This window comes from Symphalangus syndactylus, chromosome 18 (assembly GCF_028878055.3).
Source record: "Symphalangus syndactylus isolate Jambi chromosome 18, NHGRI_mSymSyn1-v2.1_pri, whole genome shotgun sequence".
NCBI lineage: Eukaryota > Metazoa > Chordata > Mammalia > Primates > Hylobatidae > Symphalangus > Symphalangus syndactylus.
In genome coordinates this window covers 34,394,599-34,420,743 of record NC_072440.2, presented here as the reverse complement: position 1 = coordinate 34,420,743, position 26,145 = coordinate 34,394,599, and the positions used below count along the sequence as shown (strand labels likewise).

The 26,145-nt window shown below is 35.5% G+C and overlaps 1 protein-coding gene across 6 annotated transcripts in view; it reads right to left on the bottom strand.

Moving 5' to 3' along the window:
- ADAMTS6 (ADAM metallopeptidase with thrombospondin type 1 motif 6) overlaps positions 1 to 26,145 on the bottom strand; it is a 328,215-nt gene that overhangs the window by 109,387 nt on the left and 192,683 nt on the right. For 3 of the 6 annotated variants that reach the window (XR_008652403.2, XM_055252144.2, XM_055252148.2), the window contains 3 exons: positions 13,404 to 13,511; positions 2,909 to 3,054; positions 691 to 754 (listed from right to left, as the gene is read on the bottom strand). Coding sequence is in view for 5 of the 6 variants with exons in the window: in XM_055252144.2 (XP_055108119.2) it covers positions 691 to 754; positions 2,909 to 3,054; positions 13,404 to 13,511 (318 nt within the window). In the remaining variant the exon portion in view is untranslated. The remainder of the gene's footprint in view (positions 1 to 690; positions 755 to 2,908; positions 3,055 to 13,403; positions 13,512 to 26,145) is intronic. The other 3 variants (XM_055252146.2, XM_055252147.2, XM_063623237.1) reach the window with 3 other exon arrangements.

Genomic DNA, 26,145 nt, shown 5'->3' with positions numbered 1-26,145 from the left:
GATAGCGGGAGGAAGAGTGATCTGGAGGAGTAATGAGATATAAACATTGTCAATCCACTTTGAGTCTCAGTCATTCGAGGGCTAAGAGAGAAAACAAAAGCCTATCCAGTTTGAAGACTATAGGAGAAGGAGTATCTTCAGAGGAGGAGCTAGTTTCCATTAAAGTAAGAAGGTGAAAGGAAGGAAAATTCAGAGAAGTGAGTATTAGGGGTTTTGAATTCCTGAAGGTACAGAAGAAGTTTCAGTAGTTGGGCAGGGATAGAAAACAGAACAGAGGAGGAAATATACAGCATCTTATCTATTGGATGAGGGATAATGTAGGAGTCTGGGGCTTCTTGCAGTGGCAAACATAAAATGGAATAAAGGGCATAGTAAGATTAATGTGGAGTCAAGAAAGATAGTGGTGTTGAAATTGTGAGTGTGTGGGGCAGGGCAGTTCAGGGTGTGTGTGCCTCTCTTGATATCTGCTGGGGAAGAATATACTTGTTCCCAGTACTGGAGCTCCTCCTTGACCCTTATTAATGGAATTGATGGAGCTGAGGCCAGCTCCATTCATTATTAACAATTTAGAAAATTAATGTGACCTTCACACACATGTATTTTTTATTAAATAGTTTAAAATTAAAAAAATTTCCCTACTCTAGGGAAAGAGTAAGCTAATTTTTCATAGCAGAGTTTGGTTTTACTTACATCTGTGTTACAGGAGCGATACCGTTTCCTTTCCCCAAGGCAATATTTTCCGCCTCCTGAAGGTCTGAAAAAACATTGTGTTTAAAATGTGAATATAATATATCTATCCATACAAAGAGTATATATATTACTTGATGAAAACATACTAAAGTTTACTTTCAAAAAATATATCATTTGACATGTTTTAATTATTAAAGTAATCATGCTGGTTATTGTTAGCAATAATTATGGTTGTTGAACATAAAAATTAAGGCAATTTATTATTAATTTGTATTAATAGTACTATTAATTTTGTATTAATTTACTAGTAATTTATAAGATTCTTAATTGTCATGATTTACATTCTCAAGAGAATCAATTGAATCAGTATATTTTCTAATTATCATAGTAAAAATCACTTATTTACAATGAAAAGCCATTTAAATCATATTCAACAAAATCCATGATCTGATGCTATATGTTCACCAACTAGGAAATGGAAAGTTTGTTTTTACTCCAGACGGGAAGCAAGGAAACATGAAATAACTCCTTGGAAATAGCTTTCATTCAAAGTGAATAATGCAAAAACAAATTTCCATCTTATTTCAAAATAGTCTATGAAGTTTAAAAATTTAAATCTAAAAATCAGATGGCTTTGCATTATAGAAATACTAAATATTTTATATTTCACCAAAATTAATGAAACAGTAAGACGTCAAATATTTGACCAGTATAAGTTAATCTTTAAAGGATTTAACATTAGGGAAAACTATTGCTATTATTTGGGCATACTACCATTGAGTGATAGAAACAACTGATTTCCTCTTTTAAAAGAGGTCCAGTTTTTTCCCTTAAGTACCTGGGTATATTATTTATCACAGGGCTTTTTATACTTTGATTAATTTATAGCAGCTTTCAGTTGAACTTACGTTAGTTATTCTGTAATTTTTTTTAAAAAGATCAAGTCTAAATTATAATTTTGGCTCACTGGTATCAATGGGATCATTAAAGCTACATTTTGAATATATTTTGAATGCCAGTGAATGCTGACTCTAAGGAATGAAGGGAAATGGCTCAGCTTGAACCAGCTTGAGAGAAATGGGTTGGTCAGACAAAAACAAGATAGTGGGGATGGTGGTAGCATGACTGGTTTATGAATGGGTAACAGGAAGCTCTGTTTAGCAAGAGGGGAATAATTGATAGGAAGTGGGAGAATGGAAACACAGAACTAACATAAAGCAAAACAAGCTAAAAAGAGTAAAAGAAAAGAAAAAAGACAGTTGGTGACAGGAACCAAACAGAGGGATCCTGAGTTAAAAATGGAGAAAAACTAAAAAATAAAAACAGACCATCTTTTATTTCAGGGAGAAAAAAAAGGAAAAGCCATTATGATAACATCATTCTCCATCAAATACTAGCTGGGAAAGAAGGTCCTCAGCCAGTGTTCTAGACAAAAATGGGCACTTGACATGCGGCAGCCAGAGAACAGTTTAGTCTCAGGGAGGACAAGAAAGTACAACTAGAGGAACCGTCCACCTGTAATGGGCATGGAGCACTGGTAGGAGGGAGAAGCAACAGAGCTAGCAAAGAATACTGATGGCACTGGCCTTGTGCCAGGGGGACTCTGGCTGGAGAAAACAGTGGTGGGAGAGGTGCAGTCTGACCTGCATAAAACAGTCACGGGGAGAAAAGTGGTGGCAGCTCCGGAAGATGATTAATGGGGGCATATGAATGGAAACTATTTTAACACATGGGCAGTATTCTTTTCATTGTGATTTGTGATGCGAATCAAGGCATTTCAACCCTTGAAGTGCTCTCATTGGTCCTTTTAATACTAATGTAGCAGTAATAATTTTATGTGACATGTGAAAAGACCTTAGGTTTCCTGGGAATAATAGTAATGTAGCTAAGACCAGATCTGGATTCATCTATAATTCAGTAGTTTTTGGAGGAGGAAATCTATCTGATTATTATTAGATTAAAAGTCTGGCTTATCTGGGACAGATACACAATACTTTCTATTTTTTATATTTTATTTTTAGTTACACAATAAGGGGAAAGGAAGAAAAAGAAAGTCTGTCTAACAAAGCTCCTCCACTTTCCTGTGCCTATGGCTTGTTCTGAAGACAAGTACTTGGCTCACTAGCGAAACGTTTTTACAGATAACATGTGAAACCACAGCTTTGAATCATTTCCAACTGTGTCTTTTTGTTGGCTCCGGCTTACTTTAGCTACTTACGCTGGACTGTCACAGTGTCTTAGGGATGAGGAGACGCCTCCCCCGCAGGTCCTGCTGCACTCTCCCCATAGTGACCAGGGACCCCAGCCCCCATCTATGCTCTGGGGCCAAGTGCCAAAAGGAACACAATCTCCCTGATAACACCACTGCAAGATTTCACAGAAAACACAGAATTAGCTTTTAGGCAGATAGAGCTATCAGGATAGAAATACATAAGGGTCAGGTACTGACCAATTATAGGCATTAGCATTCTCTCAATAGATAACAGACAGATAGTTCTCTAACTGTGTTTAGACACTGGTGAAGGTGCATGTGACTTGCAAATTATCTTAGCTAGACCATGATTTATAAGCCTCTAACATGTATCAGGAGTTCTAAAAAAAAGTCACATTGCTTCTTTTCCCTTGTTTCTGTTCCTCTAGACTTTTAATGTTTCTCATTATAGAGCTAGCTATAGACCTCAAAGTCTTTTTTAGATATTTTAGTATTTTCTTTAAAATGTCTTTATATTCCACTATTATTAGACTCATGGAATGATAACACAATATGGAAAGTTCCCCAGTAAGGAATTTTTATGATGGTAATTGCTCTTTCCTAAAAAAAAAAAAAAAAAAAAAAAAAAAAAGCCAGTTGAGGCTACAATAGTAAAAGAATGTGTTGTGGCATTTCATCTACGTGAGCACTGCAGACATAATAAAAGTAATGCCAAGACATTAGGGACTAGGTACAAAAAAACCCTTATATACACTGACTAGCCATGTGTATGGCCCCCACATGAACATATGTACTGGAATTCTGCTCAGCTCTACTCTCCGCAATAAACCACACATACTGCACCTAAGTAGAAAGCCAGGAATAATTTATCGAGACACAGACATCACAAAATCAACTCATAACTCTAGCATGATAAATCTTATTTGCAGAATATGGCAAAATGAAAGTCTTTTTTAAACCAAGCATTTGTAGACTTTTGTTGATGCATTTTTCAAATTATCAAACTTTGACAAACCAAAATAATGCTACTATGAAAGTCATTTGTTTATATGAATAACAATAAGGAACATGGTTATCAGCAAAGTTGAACAAATGTCATCAATGTTAGGTTGTTTAATAAAAATTCAACCTTATATTAAAATGAAAAGGGATCATGATGTGGTACTTAGAAAGTGATCAGTTTATTATACTAATTCTACCACCAAGCTTTGTTGGCTTTATCTCCAGAATATCCCTGGAATTCTTTTACTTTTCACCTTCTTCATCACTATACTCTAGATCAAACTGGCAAATGGAGTAGCTTGTTACCTGATCATTGTGCTTCTACGTTTTTCTCCTAGAATCTATTTTCCAGAGAGCATTTAGCAAGATCTTTTAAAAACATTTTATCACATTATGTCACCTTTTTGCTTAAAAAAACTCAGTGGTTTCCTACTTCCATAACACTGATAAACAGTAGATTTAGTGATCTAGCCCCTGCCTCCTTCCTCAGCCCCATCCTCTCTCTTACACAGATTACTCCAGACACATTGGATTTCCACCTTCATACACTAAGCTTGTTCCTCCTTAGAGCATCTAAATTTACTGGTCCTTCTAGTAATGCTTTGTTCCCAATTCCTTCTACTGCTGTCTTCTCATCTTTCAGTCTCAGGTCAAGTGTCATTTCAACAGAGAGATCTTTCCTTGACCATCCTTATTCTAAAATGATACCTCAATACTCTTTCCTGCTCCCAGACCACGTAATAGTGATTCTGTCCTACTGCTTTAGTTCCCTCTTACCACTTAACACTACTTTAAATTGCCCTGTTTACTTATCAAATTACTTCTTTGTAATGTAAAAGCCTCAAGAGTCACTTGTGGCTATTTAACTTTAAATTAATTAAAGAATTCAGTTCCTCAGACCCACTAGCCACAGGTAGCTAGTGGCTACTATGTTGGACAGAGCAGATGCAGAACATTTGCATCACCACAAAACGTTTTATTGGAAACAATGAATGCCTAGAATAGCACTTGGCATGTAGTGTGTAACAAAAATTTATTAGATTAATTAATTGGCACATAGTATGTATGCAACAAAAATTAATTAGATTAATTAATAAGTAGTTAAATTAAGGAATTGTGTCCTATTTTGGTTATCACATGTCAGGAAGGAACTGGAGATTCTGAAGGGTAAAGAAACCAAATTCATATTTGTTTCCTAGTAGGTGGTACCAAATTGACAATCAATGAGCTGTGGTAGTTGTAACAGCATAACGGACTTTTTAGAACAGTGCTGAGCAATTATTTGTCTATAAAAAATTAGGTAAGAGGAAGTTAACATTTCCTTGGCTGTAGGGAAGAATATCTGACCCTAAGTCTGATAAATATTAAAACAGGATATTAAGAAAGATTATTGAGTTTTGAGCAATAAAAATTATCATGAAGAAAAAAAGATCATCTGTCCAAAATGATGAAGAAGAGGCAGCTGGCTAAACCAATAATATAGTATCAACCCTGTGATCAGGCTTACTGATAATGTATACTTGAGAGGGAGAAAATGTTCCACTTGAAAATTTACGACTTAGCTAGTTGGTCTTGAAGAACAATAATTTTTATAGTGATATGTTAATTGTATCAGATCTGCACCTATACAAAAGTCACAACATCTGGCCAAATAATCTCCAGTTTTGTGGTTTTCTTACTAGAAGTAACTGTGTGTAAAAATATTTATGTCTGCACCCAGTTTTCCTATGCAAATAACTGAGCATTATAGTCCTGGCCAGCAATTAACTGCTTTTTTTTCCGTCTGCAATTAATGAGAACTGACACTTTTAGAAACTTCAAATCTTAAAACATGCCTATTTTTTCAAATTGGAAACTTAGCATTATTGATTTCAAATAACATTAAAGCTTGATTTTACATTTATTTTATATAATCACAGAATTGAATCTAAAGCTCAAAGGAATTTCAGAATTCAAAAGGCCTAAGCACTTCAGTTTTTCAGATGAGGAAACCAGAACCTAAAGGAATTGACTTGCCCAAGATCACATACTAGTAGAAAAGGGATTATCTGTCTAAAATACATAAAAAAATTAGTGGTAAAAAAAAATCCATTGGAGGTGTATGATTATGTATTTGAAGACATTAAAGAATAATATGCTTTACTGGATTTTTATAACTACATAAAATACAAAATAATACTAGAGATTTTTTTTTAAACACAGGTGTAGATACACATGTTATTTCAGACCTCTTTGTATATACCTATGATTTGTAGAGAAAAAATAGTCAGGTTTTTTCATTTGTCAGGTGACGAAAGAATTGTGAGAGCTACAAGAATACTTAAAGATGTAGGTTCCAAAGTATTTATTAATATTATTACACATTTCTAGAATGCTCACAAAATGTAGGGCAGTGAGAAAAGTCACATGAACTAAAGTCATTCTTTAGGTAAAAGATAAATACAATATTCACTTTGTAAAATGCTGCTCAGTGTTCATCACTAAAGTCTACACAGCAGTAGTATTTCATAAATGGTTTGCTAAAAGGCCTTATACTGCATAAATTCATGCTTTGGTTGTATCTATTCCATGGAGCTATATCATAATAGGTAATTTTATCAGAAAGTTAAATAACAAAGATTAATGGGTAAATAATTCATAATATAAGTATCAGTCACCTAGCAATTGACAAGAGCGTAGTCTCTAATGTAATACTAGTTAACAACTTAGTTAACTAGCTAACAAGTTAACAACTTTGGTCTGTGTAGGACTTTATGTTACAAACTTCAGTTCTAGCAATATCTTTGGTCCAAAGCAAGTCATTTTTCTTTCTTCTCTTTTGTTTCCTTAACTATAAAATGGAAACTAATTTTAGTTCTTGATTCCAATATGGTTTAGATTAGGAAAACTTTTAAAATAGTTCAATGCATACATACCTTCAAAAAAGTTAAAAACCTATGTAACAACTTGTTTGATTTTGATCTCTGCAGAAGTGTTCTTTTGTGTTTTGTTTATCTCCTTTGTTATTTATAAAAATGGATCTCTTTATAATTATGGCTACTTTTCTCCTTTGGTAGTAGTAAACATCATTGCAGTATATGATTTTAAGAGAAGAAACTTATTTAACTTAACAAAAGGGCTTTAAGAAGCCCATGGGGACTTCATGTGGATCAAGTGATTTGAATGACTCTTCTAGCTGATTGCATTAATCAATATAAATTAAGAGTTTAATGTGTGCAAATAATGAGTAGAAAGATTATACCAAATAAAGCACCTTGGAATATATAAATCTTATAAGCACATAATAATGAGATTCTGAGTGTTGCGCCATCTGTTTTTACTCTTTCTTTTACCTGAAGTTACCAAACCTGTAAAAGCTCTATTTACAGAGACATAGAATTTTACTTTACATTTTAAACTAGAAAAGTTAAATATGTAGATGCAAACAAGTTTCTAATCTTTATTTTCAAAGGTTATCCAATCCAGTGATTTTGGACTATTCTAAATAACAGTCATGTTACTTTAGCCTAAATTATCCAGATAAATTGGATAAATTTGGCCTTCTTCTTGCTAATTGGGGTATGTTTAACCACATTCATAAAGGTGAAAGAAGTGAAGCCACCATATTTTTTTCCAATAATAAAATCTTGTATTGTTCATTATTGCTTTTCACATTTCTTCTAAATTAAATAAATGTTTTCAACACAATCTAGAAAGATGGCATATTCCAGTCAGGCTTTAAGAGCCTTCTTTAGAAACACTACTTATTATTAAACAACATCTCTTGCTATTATACTACTAAATATTATGATCTACATCAGGGGACTTTAAGAAAGATACATTATAAATCAAATAATTTAACTTTGAAAATTTGTCACATTCCCATGAAGGAAAACTTCAAAATGAGTATATGCAGTATTTTTTAAATTTTTTTTTAGATGTGATTATGGTATATCTTGTAATATCCAGTACTGGGTCCAGGCAGCATCTGGAATAAGAGACCTCTAAGGAAATTCTAAGATTTTGCAGGAAGTAATATTAGTGATTCAATACAGAACATTCTTCCCAAGTCAGAAGAGCTGAGTGTTGGAGCACAGCACTATTAAAAGCCTTATCTTTCCACTGTGCAGGTGCAGGAACGCTAAAGCCACATTTCAGCCCAAATTCTAAATCAGAAGTTGTCATCCCATACTACGTAAATTTCTACAGCAATTGGAAGAACTATTCTTTCTTCACTTCCTGTGTTTATAGCTTGGGAAGCAGTCAAAACATACTGTATTCTGCCCTAAGTAAATTAAGATCTAAGGCTGCAAACGTCCTATTATATATCCAGTGCTTTAGAAGGGCATTTAGTAATACTATTCTAATCCAGCCCTATGTTTCCTATGGAAAGATATTAGGAATCAATGTCACTTACATGTAAACCCAAATGCTGGGCTATATCTCTAATTGGGTCTTGTGGAATCATTAAATCAATCTATTGGCTATAAGCCAGTACTTGAAGCCTTCTTTGTGGTCACCAACAGGGATTACAAGGATTGGGTTTTGATTATCCTTAATATCGTGTTCAGTAACAATGCCAACACTACTATCAAAGTTTTCACAATCTAAATCCTTATTTACTATTTCGTCAATTATGGCATTGCTCTGATTCCTGTCCAAAGGGCTATTGCTGATGCTGTATCCAAGGAAAGCTCTCTGGATGAAAGTTATATTAATTGATTTGTAGGCGACTGACCCATAGACACACAGTACCAGCGCACCGTCTGGGCTCATCAGATTTCCTCCTTTGGTTAATGCTACTGTCCCTGGGCACATCCATTCAGACCATATGGTTCTTATTCAATCCTTGAATGGCTTATTCAGGCGAACATCCAATGGCTGTAATAGCGATGTCAGACCCCCCAGGACTCACGCAAAGATCAGTTTTTAATTTTTTGGCTATATTTCTTACTCCATCTGTTAAATGTGCATGGAACAGTTCCCATACTTACATGGAACATTTGTGGAACTGCGCCCCTGGGCAGGGATCCCATATCTTTTGCAGCCAGAGTTTGAAGAGATCATCATGGATTCAATCCTTTGGATATGTCTATGCTATCACTCGAGCAGTATTTCTACCCCCTCCCTTTTTAAAAAGATTTATTCAGAAAACTGTGAGTAGCTTTGGTTTTATTCTGCTGGCTAGACAGTGTATAGGTTCTTTCTTGTTCCTTCTGGTGAGAGTAGTTTTGAAACTCAGAGTTAAGATCAGAGGTTGTGAATATTTCATCCATTTCTCGGAGACACACAAACTCATGCTTATACTCTCTACTGCCAGCTAAGGCAGTCTGCCAAAGAATTTTCTGCCCACCATCATCTAAGGTTGGCAAATAATAATCAAAAGTATTGATGATACTCTAGTAATATGTTAGCACTTTCCGTCTGAGGAGGCCCGCAAAAAGCTCACTGAAATATTATCTAATTCTATCCTCATATTATCTCTATGAAATATATAGAAATTGGTTGTCTCCCATTTTAGAGATTCATTATTTTACCAATTGTCACACAATCATATATGCTTAGCTCAATGTTCTACTCACATTTCTATCTTATTGTGATTCCTAAAAGGAGACACTGCTTACAGGTAGAAAATGAAAAATCTATTTAGTACTAAAGGGCGAATTACATTGTCACCACCTAGATTAGGCTTAGTGACCCACTTGATTCCTGTGACAATGAAAAATTGCTTTTTAACTTTGCAAAATTTCTCATGTGAAGATAAAGTAAAATTAGAGTCAGCATAGAGAGGCAAAGATTTCAACTCTGAAATTAGAAAGACCTGGGCTGAAATGTCAGCTATGCCATTAAATTACTGTTCAATTTAGGGCTAGTAAGCCTTATTTTTCCCTTCAGTAAAATGGAGTTAAAACTGTACCTACCTCATATGATTTCTCTTAAGATTAAACAGAAGAATGATTGTAAAGCACTTAGCAACATGTGCTGGGCATAGTTTAAGTACTTTTTTTTTTTTTTTTTTTGAGATGGAGTCTCGCTCTGTTGCCCAGGCTGGAGTACAATGGTGCGCAATCTTGTCTCACTGCAACCTCTGCCTCCTGAGTTCAAGTGAGTCTCCTGTCTCAGCCTCCTGAGTAGCTGGGACTACAGGTGCCTGCCACCACGCCTGGCTAATTTTTGTATTTTTAGTAGAGACAGGGTTTCACCATGTTGGCCAGGCTAGTCTCGAACTCCTGACCTAAGATGGTCAGCCCACCTAGGCCTCCCAAAGTGCTGGGATTGCAGGCATAAGCCATCAGGCCCAGCCGTAAGTACTTCTTAAATATTCATCATCTTTGTCATTATTGTTACTGGGATGTCAATTATTTTTAGATGGCAAGTATACAAACTAACCACAGAAAGCTGACTAGATTAATTGAAAATTCCACTTTAATTTTGTCACTAGTTCTTTGCAGGGCTGTTTTGCTTTGGGTCAAAATTCTGAGGTCTGGTTTACTTTCCAAATATTATAGCCCTAAGGGCAAAATCTCCATTTGGCAACAGTAAATATTCTTCCTTCTTCAGGAGAAAAAAATAACAAAAATTAACAACAAAAATTCATACAAGAGATAACATGGTCAATACAGTTAGTAAAAGATAAAAAATAAAGAAGTGTTTGGCTCACGTGTCTAGTTCTTTTTGTTTGTTTTTTCTTAAAAATGCAGGCTGATTTAGTTTTCTGAAAGCTTCTTCGTAAGTTCAAAATTAATGATAAGGTTATTCTGAGGACCATCTACTGCTCTATCCTTTTCCTTTCTAGGAGTCTGCATTTGTATTTTTTTCATTCATTTATTCATTCTTTTTAAGACTTACTAGTGTCATTCCTAAAACTTTATCTATCTTCCAGGTCTCTGGAAAAACAACAAAGATTTGTTTTGTAGATAAGTTTTAGACAGTGATATCTGCTATATTGGCCTTATGATAGTACACTCTTATGTTGTGAATATAAATGACCCCTTGACATATAAACTTTGCCATATTTACAAGGTTTTTAAAGAGTTTTTCATGGAGGCCGTTGGAGGTATGTCAGAAGCTGGCAAAGGTCCAAAGACAGGGTAAAGGGCAGGCAAGAGGCTTTTTAAACCAGAGCATTTCCATTTTTTTCAAATGTATATATATTAGAATTCTATAGACTTCATTTAAAGAAAGCGTTTATGGACCAAAAAGTTGATGACTAACCTAGATTAAGAATGTGAATCTTTAGAAATCAAACATATTTTGCCCCATTTTATTCACTTTCTCTTGTCTGTGATCATTCTTATTTGTGCTTAGAAGTAATTATATTTGGTTGGGCACGGTGGCTCACACCTGTAATCCCAGCACTTTGGGAGGCTGAGGTGGGCAGATCACAAGGTCAGGAGACGGAGACAAGCCTGGCCAACGTGGTGAAACCCCATCTGTACTAAAAACACAAAAATTAGCTGGGCATGGTGGTATGTGCCTGTAATCCCAGCTACTCAGGCAGGAGAATTGCTTAAACCCAGGAGGTGAAGGTTGCAGTGAGCTGAGATAGTGCCACTGCACTCCAGCCTGGTGACAGAGCTATACTCCCGTCTAAAAAAAAAGAGAAAAAATTACATTTCCCCTCTATTTGCTTATTGAAATTTAAATTCAATACTGTTAGCTTTAAAATTGTCTGAGAGTGTTTCTAGTTATCCCTCAAATTGTAATTTCCAAGAAATTTATCATCTCTATCATATATATGCACATATATGCTATAAGATACGACATTTGATGGCCCTGCTTTAAGCACAAATGATAGGTATTAAATATGTATTTACAATATAATTTACTGGTGGAGCTGAGCTATGTGTTCTCAGATAGCCACTACTAGTGGTTTACTGTGGCAAATAAAGAAACAGATTCTCCCTGTGACTCTCCCTCTTTATGGTTGTGTATTTCTTCTAAGTAGAGACAGGTAAATTGACAAGAATTATTGGTTCCAAAGTAAATATAGATTGTTGTTTCAAGAATGCAATTCCTAATATTTTCTATTACTTCAGTGAAAAAAAAGAGAAGGAATTTTTTGGTAGTGCATGAATTTCTTTGTATTTTTATTGGCTACTTACAATATCTAAAAAAAAAAACATTCTAAATCCTTTTTAAATTACCCTATCAATTCATATATTTAGCATAATTTACCAACATTTCCAAACTTAGCATGGAAAAGCCATCAACATGGCACTAGGTCATGGGTCCTGAATGAAGCCGTCAGCAAGGATTAATAAACTGTGACAGCTGCCCAAAAGCTTTCATTCTTTTTTACTTAAACATCAGATTGCAAGCTGAAACTCAGTATAATCCTTGTTGAAACTAGCCCAGCTAACATGGAAGAAGTCAGAACTGAGAACAGACGACAGTAATAGTTACTGCAAATTCAGTCTATAGAAATAAATTCTAGAATTTAAATTTACATAAATAGCAATTCCTAGAAAATTTTAAGAGTAGTACACAAACTGCTACTATCTGTTTCAACAATTGTTGCTGTTTTTCCTTTTTTTAGAGACAGAGTCTCTCACTTTGTTGCATAGGATGGACTCGAACTTCTAGGCTTGAGTGATCCTCCCACCCGAGCTTCCCACTTAGCTGGGACTACAGGGGTGGGCCACTGTGCCACGCATGTTTAAACAAGTCTTAATAATTATATTTTTGAAAACTAGATTGATGAATCTAAAATTATTTGCTCTAATTTCTATGTTCAATAAGTTATTTAATTATTATTTTTCTACTAGTCCCTTCTCTCATACTGCAATCTAAAAGTGACTTTAGATGGGGTGTGGTGGCTCATGCCTATAGTCCCAGTACTTTGGGAGGCTGAGGTGGGCAGATCACTTGAGCCCAGGAGTTCGAGACCAGCCTGGGCAACATGGCAAAACCCCATCTCTACCGAAAAATACAAAAATTAGCTGGGCGTGGTGGTGTGTACCTGTAGTCCCAGCTACTTAGGAGGCTGAGGTGGGAGGATTGCTTGAACCCCAGAGGTGGAGGTTGCAGTGAGCCAAGATTGTACCCCTGCACTATAGCCTGAGCAACAAAATGAGACCATGAGACTCAGTCTCAAAAACAAAACAAACAAACAAAAAAAAACAGTGACTTTAGTAATACTATAGTTATAAAGTCTACTTCTGGGTCACATAATTTTCTGGGGAATTATTTATCAGAAAAACTAGACTATGTTATATGAGTAAACAGACTAAATTACATAACAAAAAGACTGTTGTTGCGTTACTTTTGGTACAAATATAACATACATATACCAAAATAAAGGTGAAACTGACCTAAAAGATAGTTACCAACTGTAATTTCCTAAATAATGCATATTTGCAGCTACCAAGGTATGATAATTAACCTATTGTTCTAGGAATTAATTATTTTTAAGTAGATTTTAAATGAATATATAAGACTTCCTAGTGGTTGAATATCAGCACAAGCAATTTATCACTTTTGTATACATGTCAAACAGGTAGTAAATCACTGAGCTTACCCCTTTTTCAATATTCCCAGTTTGACACAGTGTCCCCTCAGCTGCTGGAATACTGTTGGTGACACAGCGGTTGCTTTTGCTGAGACACCAGAGCTCTCTACACACTTCCTAGGAAAGAAGGCAAAAGCAAGTTGATCAGAAATAGAGTCGTGTCCAATTCTTCCATAAAATACACTTACAGTCATTCTGCATTACTTTCAAGAGACCCTGGGTACCTTTTGCTGCTGAAGCATCAGAGATGAGGATTTTGGAGGAGGTTTTTATGAAACATCTTGCAGTATCATTTAACTATTTGTCTTTATAATTCTTATTTTAGCAGATAAAGTATATCTTAGCTTTTAATATTAGTTAGGATCTTTTTGCAATAGCGTATAGAAATTTCATTAATATAGATGACTAGGGAGAAAAAAATGACTATGTAGAAAGGAAATATATGTTTATTACACTCAAGAATATACAATAGTACAAACTTACCAATTACTAATAAAGAGATGCCAGGAAAATGACTTCTTAGATCTACCATAATATTCAAATGAAGACAATTTTAAAACAGGAAAATAGACCATGGAATGGATAGGAATTTAATGTATGAATTTTCTAAATTTTGAAGTATATTTTGGAGTAATTTTTAGCATTCATATATGCCTAGGCACAATCTAACAATGTTATTTTCAGTACATCAATATAGCCTACCTCCATGAAAGGAAACTTGGTTTTGAACAAATGCTGCTGTTTATAGAATGCTTTGGGTATGTTGCGTGGAGTTGTCCTGTCTCCTTTCTTATGATTTTCCATTATCCTACCTCAGCATAGGAAAATTACAATACTTATTCTAATATCGACAATATAAAATACTTTTTTGTTAATACTATGTTAACATATCAGATTTTAAAATAAGCTGTCCAACATTATTCCTACATAAAGTGTTTCAACAGCCTCCAAAAAGCTTACTTTTGAAGAAAATACTCAAATTTTCAGTTTATTTTTATATATAATCACCAACTAGCATCATTACCAATGTTACAAGTTTTTAATTTAAGCTAGAACTTAGTATAATATATATTTATAATAAAAATATGATTATCTGAAATGCAAAAGTAAACTAACATGACATTTAATCTTTTTGCTTTTATTCCTCAACTGATCTTTTAACTCCCAAAACATAAGAACTCATATTACAAACACAATCAGAATTAAGGCAATGAAATATCGATGTCACTAGTTAACTGGTCCAACAAATGGAAGTGCCCCACAGAGTATAACAAATTGAGGGGATCTCTTTGAGTTCCTCTTTAGGGTGCCTCCTACCAGGCAGAGAGGAGACATATAGTGTCTATTAAGGTTTTTTGTTTGTTTGTTTGTTTTCTGAGACAGAGTCTCACTGCGTCACCTAGGCTGGAGTGCAATGGCACGATCTCAGCTCACTGCAACCTCCACCTCCTGGGTTCAAGCGATTCTCTTGCCTCAGCCTCCCAAGTTGCTGGGACTACAGGCACCTGCCACCATGCCCAGCTAATTTTTGTATCTTCAGTAGAGACAGGGCTTCACGATGTTGGCCAGGCTGGTCTTGAATTCCTGACCTCGTGATCTGCCCCCGCTTGGCCTCCCAAAGTGCTGAGAATACAGGTGTGAGCCACCGTGCCTGGTCCTATTAGGCTTTTAAATACCTAAAAATGTTTAAACTCCATTTGGAGAACTAGTGGCCTAGAGAGAGATAAAATATTAGAAAAGAAGAGTATGGGCCAGGCGCAGTGGCTCATGCCTGTAATCCCACAGTTTAGGAGGTCGAGGTGGGAAGATCGCTTGAGCCCAGGAGTTAGAAGTTGCAGTGAACTATGATTGCACCATTGCACTCTAGCCTGGATGACAGAATGAGGCTCTGTGTCAAAAAAAAAAAGGAAAGAAAGAAAGAGAGAGAGAGAGAGGGAGGCAGGGAGGGAAAGGAAGGAAGGAAGTTAGGAAGGAAGGGAGGGAGGGAAAGAAAGAAAGAGAGAGAGAGACAGAGAGAAATGAAGAAAGAAAGAAGAGAAAGACAAAGAAAGAAAGAAGGAAAGAAAGAAAGAAAAAGAAAGAAGGAGAAAGAAAGAAAGAGGGATCATGTACTATGGATCATAACATAAACATAAAACGTTCTCATGTTTATAATCCAATATTACAAATTCACTTTTCTTTTAAAGCTTTAGTTTTTGTTTTAAGAGGTTATTTATACTACTCTATTCTTTTTCTACAGAAGATGGTTTTTAAACCTGCAGGTTCTGCACATGTATCCCAGAACTTAAAGTAAAATAAAAATAAATAAATAAATAAGTAAAATAAAAATAAAATAAACAAATAAAAAGAAGATGGTTTTTTAGTTTATATTCTTTAATATATTCTTGTAGTTTAATATTTAAAAAGCAGTAAGAGTAACATTTAAGGGCTTTGAAATATTGCTCCATATATCAAAAATCTATCCAAATTCAAGGAAAAATGTGTTCATAAAAACAGAGGAGCATTAATAGAGATTAAATAGAGATTATGAAAAATTTTCATCCATAGTCCTGGATAATACTCCTGGTCTTTTGTGATATTTATGAGGTTGCATTCTTACTTTAGGCAAAGGTAAAAGAAACCTAAAGTTTACTTTAGACAAAACTAAGCGATGAAAGTTCTGTTATTGAAAAAGACGATACTTATTGCATCTATCAGGAAAACACACAATTAAGTCAGGTTACAGAAACTTTATTTTCCAAAAGTGCCTTGAAAATCTCTACCCAAAGTAGCAGGTGCTTAAGATACTTTTTTCAAAACCTTAATCTGAAGATTCACAATAGAGCCCTCTTACCTTTTAGAGAATGATGCATTTTGAAAACTAGATCCCCACTTCTAATGCATTTTATTACCTGGTGGGCTCCTGGGGATTCAAATTTTGTTACCACATTAACTTCTCTGTTTACAGTAAAATCACTGTTTAAAGTATGGGAGTGGAATTCTATGTTGAGGAATACTCCCAAAATGTAGAACTAGTCATGGAGAAGGCTCTGAAGAGTTTTCAGACAGATCTTGCAATTGGAATCTCAACTTGAGTAAGAAAGATACTGATATCCAATTTAGGAATGTTTCCCAAGACTTTTTTTTTTTTTAAAGGATACTCTCTTGAAAGATAAAAAGAAAATTTCATTTCATACAAAGTAAACAAGAAGTACACTTCCTGAATGAACTTGAGATCAATTCCACACTTTCAGAAATACACTTCTTTCTCTAAACTGCTAAATCCTAGAACATGGATGATATATTTGCATAGGTATGTCAGTTTCATTTGCACATGCATATTAGTTGCTGAATAAGCTGCCTAACATAGGTTCCAGGCTCTAATAAAGTTAAATGGATGCTGAAATTGTTTGCCTCTTGGGGAATTTGCATGGCAACCATCATAGTAGGCAGATTTCCCTAAATAAAATATAGGAGGTGCTGAAGTATAGTGAGAAAGAATAATTTTTTTCTTTTTACTATCCACCAGCTTAGCTCTAGTTCTCTTTCACATACTCATGAATCCTGATAGAAATTAAGATGTATTAAGATTAGTTTCATAACCTCTGTGAATTAACAAATCAGCCCCTGTGTGTTAGAATCCCCTTGATAATCCTAAATTTTGTTTTGGGAAGACTCTGTAGGGGATATTTGGGTCTTTGTGCTTGCTCTTGAGTTTAAGGAAGGAGAGAGAAGTTATTCACAGTCCCCACTAGAGGACATTTCTGTTATATGACACTGGAAATTTGAATTGGAATCTCTAATGTTATGGGGTCAACTTCTAATCAGCCAGGAAGAATGCCTGGCAATACAAAAGTAATAGCTTTTTCCCAACTCATTCAAGAATATTTATCAAGAATCTGCTATGACCAGGCATTATGTTGGTTTTATAAAAAAAAAAAATCACTTAGAATTCATGGGCACTTCAGAGGAAAAGGTAGGTTATAGTCAGACATGTAGCCCAAATGGCATGGATTGGTATTGCTCTATGATAAAGTTTTTAATGTTCTTTGACAAAATTAGAAGGATGATGTCAATGTGAACAGGTGCTTGCTTTATTTTGTTTTGAGGTCTCACTGCAACCTCAAACTCCTGGGGTCAAGAAATCCTCCTGCCTCAGCCTTCCAAAGTGTTGGGATTACAGGTGTTAGCCACCATACCAAGCCTGGACTGTTTGTTTTTTTTTTCCATAAAACTAATGCTTTTTATTTTAATGGACTGTCCTTATTTGTTAAGTTGTAATCTTTTTACTTTATTGGTGTTACAGTAGACTGTAAAATTCCCAAGGGCAGGGTCTGTATGCTTATGGCAGGCTTTGCAAAATGTCCCTTCCTGGCAAAGTTAAGAATTGACATCTCTAGCCTTGTCTGCTAGTTTTTAGAAGGAAATTTTCCTTGCCTACAAAAGTCTAAAAGTGTCTGAACGACCCGCTGCCCAAGACTTTTTTTTAAATTTTTTATTTCAATAACGTTTGGGGTACAAGTGGTTTTTTGTTACATGGATGAATTATATTGTGGTGAATTTTGAGATTTCAGTGCACCTCTCACCTGAGTAGTGTACACTGTAACTAATGTGTAGTTTATCTCTAGACCCCCCCACCCTCCCCCTTGAGTCTCTAAAGTCCATTATATCACTCTGTATGCCTCTGTATACTCATAGCTTAGCTCCCACTTATAAGTGAGAACATACAATGTTTGGTTTTCCACTCTTGTGTTACTTCAATTAGAATAATGGCCTCCAGCTCCATCCAAGTTGCTGCAAGACATACTTTGATCCCTTTATGGCTGAGTAGTATTTCACAAGGTGTATATACCACAGTTTCTTTATTAACTCATTAGTCGATGGGCACTTAGGTTGGTTCCACATCTTTGCAATTGTGAATTGTGCTGCTATAAATATACGTGTGGAAGAGTCTTTTCCATATAATGACTTCTTTTCCTGTGAGTAGATACCCAGTAGTGGGATTGCAGATCGAAAGGCAGACCTACTTTTAACTCTTTAAGGAATCTCCTTTATGCTTTCCATTGAGGTACTAATTTACATTTCCATCAGCAATGTGTAAGTGTTCCCTTTCCCTCACATCCATGCCAACATCTATTGTTTTTTGACTTTTTAATAATGGCAATTCTTGCAGGAGTAAGGTGGTATCTCACTGTGGTTTTAATTTGCATTTCCCTGATGATTAGTGATGTTGAGCGTTTTTTCCATTGTCCAAGACTTGACAGTCAATGTTTGTTTAGTTGTATCTATGTGTTTACCAGTGCTTTTAATGCCAGTTTCTTCTTATATCTTACCCCTATCTTCTGAATCCAATTTCGTTCTTTTTGACATACATCCATTAGCAGTTAATTTAGCAAGGGACACTTTTTCTTATTTTTCTGAAAATATCTTAATTGTATTCTCATTTTTTTTTTTTTTTGAGACGGAGTCTCGCTCTGTCGCCCAGGCTGGAGTGCAGTGGCGCAATCTCGGCTCACTGCAAGCTCCGCCTCCCGGGTTCACGCCATTCTCCTGCCTCAGCCTCTCCGAGTAGCTGGGACTACAGGTGCCCGCCACCACGCCCGGCTAATTTTTTGTCTTTTTTAGTAGAGACGGGGTTTCACCGTGGTCTCGATCTCCTGACCTCGTGATCCGCCCGCCTCGGCCTCCCAAAGTGCTGGGATTACAAGCGTGAGCCACCGCGCCCGGCCTCTCATTTTTTAATGATATTTAAATTGAATATACTAGGCTGACATTTATCTTACTTTAGCATTTGAAGGTGTTAAAATTCATTGTCATTTGACTTCTGTGGAGGCTGATGAAGAATCACTTGTCAGTCTAACTGCTGTTTCTTCTTTAGTCTTTTTTTTTTTTTTTTTTTTTTTGAGTCAGGGTCTCACTCTGTAGCCCAGGCTGAAGTGTAGTGGTGTGAACACAGCTCACTACAGCCTTAACTTCCCAGGCTCAAGTGATCCTCCCACCTCATCCCCCAAAGTAGCTGGGACTACAAGCACACGCCACCACGCTCAGCTAATTTTTGTATTTTTTGGTAGACACAGAGTTTCACCATGTTGCTGAAGCTGGTTTTGAACTCCTGAGCTCAAGGAATCCTCCCGCCTCGGTCTCTCAGAGCACTGGGATTACAGGTATGAGCCACCGCACCCAACCTTTATAGTCTTTCTTGTTGCTTTCGGTATTTTTTTTATCTGCTTTAGGACAATTTCATCACTGTATCTTTTATTTATTTATTTTTTTTGTGAGACATAGTCTCGTTCTGTCACCCAGGCTACAGTGCAATGGTGCAATCTAGGCTCGCTGCAACCTCTGCCTCCCGGGTTCAAGCAATTCTCCTGCCTCAGCCTCCCGAGTAGCTGGGATTACAGGCGCCTGCCACCACTTCTGGCTAATTTTTGTATTTTTAGTAGAGACAGGGTTTCACCACATTGGCCAGGCTGGTCTCGAGCTCCTGACCTCAAGTGATCTGCCTGCCTCGGCCTCCCAAAGTGCTGGGATTACAGGCATGAGCCACTCTGCCTGGGCTTCATTACTGTATCTAAGTGTTCTTTTTATTTATCTACTTGAGATTCATGCTCTGATTTCTATGTCTTTCTTTGATTCTAAAAAACTATTAGTTATTATCTCTTTTAATGTGTATCCTTCCTGTTCTTTCTTCTAAAGCTCCTATTCAACTTACATTAGACCTTCTCATTTCAATCACCTATTTCTTAACCTCTCTTAGATATTTCCCTATCTTTTTTTCTTGGGTCATTAATCTTCCTACCTGTCAACTTCATGGTGGATTGTTTCCTCGTGTTGTTTGTTATTTTGTATTCAAGCTTATCTTCAGTGAATATTATTTTTTCTTTGCGTATATTCTGTGCCTCGAATTGTAGAAGTGCACCTTCATTTATTTCTATCACACATCCCAAGGTTTTCACTGAACCAATTTGTCATGTTGATTTATTTGGTCAGCACCATGTAGGCTGTATATGGTTTTACTTTGTTCTTATGTGAGGCACAAGCCTGGGGCTTCGGTTTCTTATGGGAGCCATTTTTTGCCTCATTAAAGCATTTGCACAGTTAAATCTCTGCTGGCATATGTTCCCAGCATCCCAATCAGCTGGTCCTTTGCAGCCTTAATCTCTGTGGTTTGTAATGCTTCCTTCTTAGAGGCATTGGCTTTTGAGGACATTTGCCTCCAATAGAGACCTCTTTCATAAAAATTAAGAATTGGATCCAGACTTTAGCTTTATCAATCAACCTTTAAACTATAACACAAATGATACAAAAGATGTGTATCTTCACAGCTTCTTCATCTGCCCTCATGGCTACAATAGAGAGCTTAGTGTTTTGGAAATAAAGCCACTAAGCCAACCACCATGTTGAATTAAAAAAAAGACCTTTCTTTAGGCCTTTCTAAGATTCTTTAATGCTATAGACTATATCTTTAAATGTGAGAAAGCTTGCCTGGTAACTTCAAATCATTAATATACTAGGAAACATTCACACATGAAAAAAACAAGGCTTGTGCATTATACTGGCCTCATTCCTCAACTGTTCCTATGTCCTTTCTGATTACATAAGTACATGTTGTAGCTAAATGAACTAAATTTAGTTGAGTTTATTAGTTTTATTTTATCTAGCATTTTTGTTTTCATACCTGAAGGAATGATTGTGTTTACTATTTGTCCTGTTGTTGAAACTGGAACTATTTTCCTAGAGTTTAGAAAGTCAATTTTATAAATGATTGGGGAAAAAATGTACAGGTCAACCTAGAAAAGAAGTCAGTTCAATCAATGCGTAAAAGCAGATTTCAGTTCTATATATAGAAGAATCTTCCAAAAGTCAGAGTGAACCATGATGAACTAAAACTGAATCCCCATCACTGTAGATACTTCAGCAGGTATTTCATGATCACTTAGCAGGGATGTTGTAGACAGGAATAAAAGAAAGGAACTAATGTTTTTTTCAGGGTATACTATCAACTACTATGCCAGGCATATTCATATTTGTATCTCATTTATTCATCATGGTAATCTCTTTAGAAAATGTGAGAAACTTTAGGTTCAGAATAATTTAACAATTTGTTTCAATTCTAACTAGATGTAGATTTGAATCAGCTCTGTTCGATATCAGTGTCCCAGATAATCACCACACACCTAAGCTACTTTCCCATTTCTCTTAAATATATCAGAACTGAATAATGTCACTGGCCAATTAAGGCTGATTAGTAATGGTTTACTTTTGTATTCCAATAAAATATAAAACCTCACTAAACTTAATACCCTATTTTTTACTTTGATTTTAACGGACAATATCTCCAAATTATAACTATTATGTACTAATTTATAACATCTTCACTCAATATATGAGTTTAGGAATCAACTTATGCATTATTATTACTGGAACTTCTAAATGTAATATCAACACTTGTGTGTGGATTTTAAAAAGACACCGTTAACATATTTCACAAAAGTGTTTCATGGTCTTCCAAGAAACAAGACATTTAAAAATACTCCTACTTATTTAAAATTTTAGTATCAATTCACAATTTTCAGTTTACATGAGTTTTGAAATGAACAACACTATTTGCAAATATTAACAATAATTTAAAATATTAACAAATATAACTGTGTAATAAAAGTATATTTAGAAAACAGAGTTTTATGGTAATCATCTAATGTAAAATAACTTACCTAATATGCAGAAAATAATCTTGTAAAGAACTAAAATAGGGCTTTTTTGATCAGAATAGAATGATTGTTTCACAAAGACTATAATTTCTAAAAAATGTTAGAATTACCTTTTCTAATGTTTTCATTATTTTTAAGAAACTATATATGGTAAACCAGACTAAAAAATGGGAAGAGAAACTCTTCTATTTACTGAGGAAAATTAAAATTAGCAGCTTACACAAGGGGAGGAGGTGACATCATGAAAGTACAAAATCATTTTACAATTATTATGTCACTAAGGAAAGCAGTATGTGAAGAGAAAATGGTGTCTTTATTGTGTTGGCAAAACAGTGTCAAACTCTGTAAAATATTTGAAGAGATTTATTCTAGGTCAAATATGAGTCATCAATGGCCCATGACAGGGCCCCAGAAGATCCTAAGAACATATGCCCAAGGTGGTCAGGCTACACCTTGGTTTTATACGTTTTAAGGGGTGAGGAGTTCCAGGTCATAGATGGAGTAAAAGATTTTCTGATTGGCAATTGGTTGAAAGAGTTATTATCTAAAGACCTGGAATCAATAGAAGAGAATGTCTGGGTTAGGATAAGGAATTGTGAAAATCAAGGTTCTTATGATGCAGATGAAGCCTCCAGGTAGCAGGCTTCCCAGAGAGAATAGTTTGTAAATGTTTCTTATTAGACTTAAAAAGGTGCCAGACTCCCAGTTAATTCTCTGCTGGATCAGGGAAAAGACCTGGAAAGGGAAGGGGATTCTCAGCAGACTGTGCATTCTCCCTACAAGAGACAGCTCTACAGGGCCACTTCAACATATGCCAAATAAATAGATTTTAGGGTAAAATTCTTCCATTTCTTTCGGGCCTGCTATCCGTCATGTGATGCTATACGAGAGTCAGATTGGAATTTGGTATCTTATTGCTACAAAGAGTCTGTTTCATCAATCTTAAGATCTCTGTTTTAATGATAACGTTGGTCAGCTCTATCTTCCAAAGAGAAGACGGTATAATGAGGTATGTCTGACCCCACCTTCCCATCGTGGCCTCAACTAGATTTTCAGGTTTACTTTGGAATATCCTTGGCCAAGAAGGAAGGCAAGGGTCTAACAGTTGGTTGAGGAGCTCAGGATTTTATTGTTGGTTTACAGTTGCTGGCTGGCTTTAAAATTTTTTTTTAAATAAAGTTTAAAGACTAAAAAAGAGACATGCGAACACTTTTGGCCCTTGGGAAACTCTAAATTCTATGCATGTTGGGTCCTTGATTCTAAATATGAAACATCCTCTTTGTCCACATTAGCCTATCAGTAACACCTCTCAACAGCTGCTTGCAATAAAGGATCCTGAAGGTAAAGAGGGAGAGCAGAGCCCTAAAGGTCAGGAAGGAGCATCAGTGCTTAGAAAGGTTACTTATCATTTGATCACACAAAGGAAAATTGAAAACCAACATATGGTGACCTTATGGCCTAGTTTCAGGTGTTTAGTAGCCATCTGAAGAAAGAGGATAATGTACCCTTATTTTTGCCTTAAATAGTTTAATCCTGTTACGTTACGGGTAATGGGAAATTTAAGTGCAACAGATCCTAGAAAGGCAAAAAAACAAAAACTAAACTAAAAAAAACCCTTAATCCACAAATCCCGTTTATATAACTAATCACCAACTTAAAAGTATTCAAAACTGACTAAATGGTAAAAGAAAAGAAAAGAAAAGGAAAAACCTCTAAGAAGCAAAGGCAGGGTAAAAACTAGTAATCTTTAAAGATACAAGTGATCATGGACTTATGATTTTAGCTTAGAATTTAAGAAAAAAATCAAATAAACTTCTTGTCAAGTATATGCCTGATAAATACATGTTTGGATTTCAAAAGAATATTGAGGTGCTAAAATAATTACACACGTTTTATTCCCTAAGCCCGTAAAAAATGACACTGTAGAATATTTATACCACCTTAAAATCTTCAAGGAAAGTGTGATTCTGTAATCTTTCTCAGTTTAACATTCCAATATTTAATAACTTGAAATTCTTCCTAATACCTAATCTACAACCTTCCAGCTGTAAAAATTAAGACAACTGTGGGATATTTTATGCTCTTGGTAGGGAAGCAGAACAATTTGTTACCAGCAATCAAACTGTAATAAGTGTTCCAAAACCAGAAAATGGTTTTTGAGGCCAACATTTAGCTTTCTTTTTTACAGGCTACTCAAACTCATTTTCTCGTTCCCTTATATGTACTTCTCAGTATTTCCCCGCTATCCTCTCCCAAGTTGTCTGTATCTCTTAAAAAAGTTGCATAGGTGGCCAGTGATATCCCCAAAAGACTCGTACAACTAACGTACAATTATATGAAAGAATGATTCTCAATAACAATGCAATAATAACTGAATCTTATTTAATTGGTGGTGATAAAATAATGAAATAAACAAAAGGGAATAAGCATGAGTCTGAGAGACAAAGTATGTGGGTTTTTATTAAATACTCTCCAGGGAAAGGATACCCTGATCAGAGAACTCAACTATCTTGTCTCTAGCAGTTACCCTGACATCAAAGAGCTATATTCAGGTAGGCATAGCTTGATGGCATTATTATTATAGTTATTAATTAATATATTAAGAAAATAATCTATGCACTACCCCATATTTTTATTCAATGCTTACTGAATAATTTTTCAATAATAAATTGGCCTACCCGGGTAGGTTTGTTTCAGTGAGAAAATATGCAGATTTCAATAGAATTGAATGAATATAAACTATGTGGCTAGATTTCTTATTATAAATTAATAAATCCAAATTTATATCTATATTTACTCTTTTGATCTTCATTTCTAATATTAAATCCTAAAAGTCTCTTATCACTTAAAGTTTGGAACAAATACGGTACTCAACCACTTGTAGATTATTCTATCAATCATCTAATTGAGGTAAGTAGAAGAGAAAACTTTCAAGTTTGGTGATCTGTAAGTAAAATATAACAATGGCCACAAATATATTTCCACTGGAAAGAGTAAAAATTAATGTGAAGTCTTAAAGTTATGTCATATTCTCTTTTTATAAGTTATTTTATGTTTCCACTACAACACACTGGGATTCTGCAATCTTAAATCAAAATTACGGAGCCCACACATCTTTACACACAAACATCTCCATTCATCTCATTTCAGAGTTATGAGCACCCTCTAGTATAAAAAGAGTAAATTCTATATTTACCTAGAAAAGTAAGGACATTGCTACACTGAGAATTATTAGTGGCAGAGCTGTTTTAGTACTCTGCGTAGGGTGTGTTTGGAGTGCAAGAGAAAAGGGAAAAGAGGACACCACAGATCACTTTACAAAAGCCTTTAACTTTCTAACATGGGTTTTCCAGATTACAGAATTACATTTGTTTCCTAAGACATAATATGCCTTAGACATTATGTTATTTTCTGGCATCTCGCTGCTTTTAAGATAAAAACTTAACGTGGCCTATAAGGTGCAGTTACACTTGGCTTCTACCTTTTTCTCCTGTTTCTTTTGTGTGGTGTTTTAGAGCACTGGGCACAGTGGCTTTCTCTCAGCTCTTCAAATACACAGGCTCAGGGTCTTCACAACGGTCCTCTCTCCACTCTTCACCAGATAACTCTTCTCACTCATCTATTTATCAAATATTTATTGAGTTCCCATATGAGCCAGGCATTGAGCTAGTCACTACACAAATAGCCATAAACAAGTCAGGTGGAATCCTTCCCCTCATGGCAATTACACTCCCATTATAATTATCAGCTCATTCATTCGACAAATATTAACTGAGCACCTACCATGAGCCAGGCACTGTTCTAGTCACTGGGGATACAGCTGTGAATAAGACAAAATATCTGCCCCCAAGGAAAATACTTTCTAGGGGGGAAAGTAGTAATAAGCAAGATAAACAAGTAAAACAGATAGTATGTCAGGAAATGATAAATGTTAAGGAGAAATAGAAGACAAGGAAAATGATAGGAAGTGTGTGTGTCTGTGTGTCTGTGTGTGCACATGGATGTACAATATTAAGTAATGTTGTTAGAAAAGGCCTCATTTACATGATCACACTTAAGTA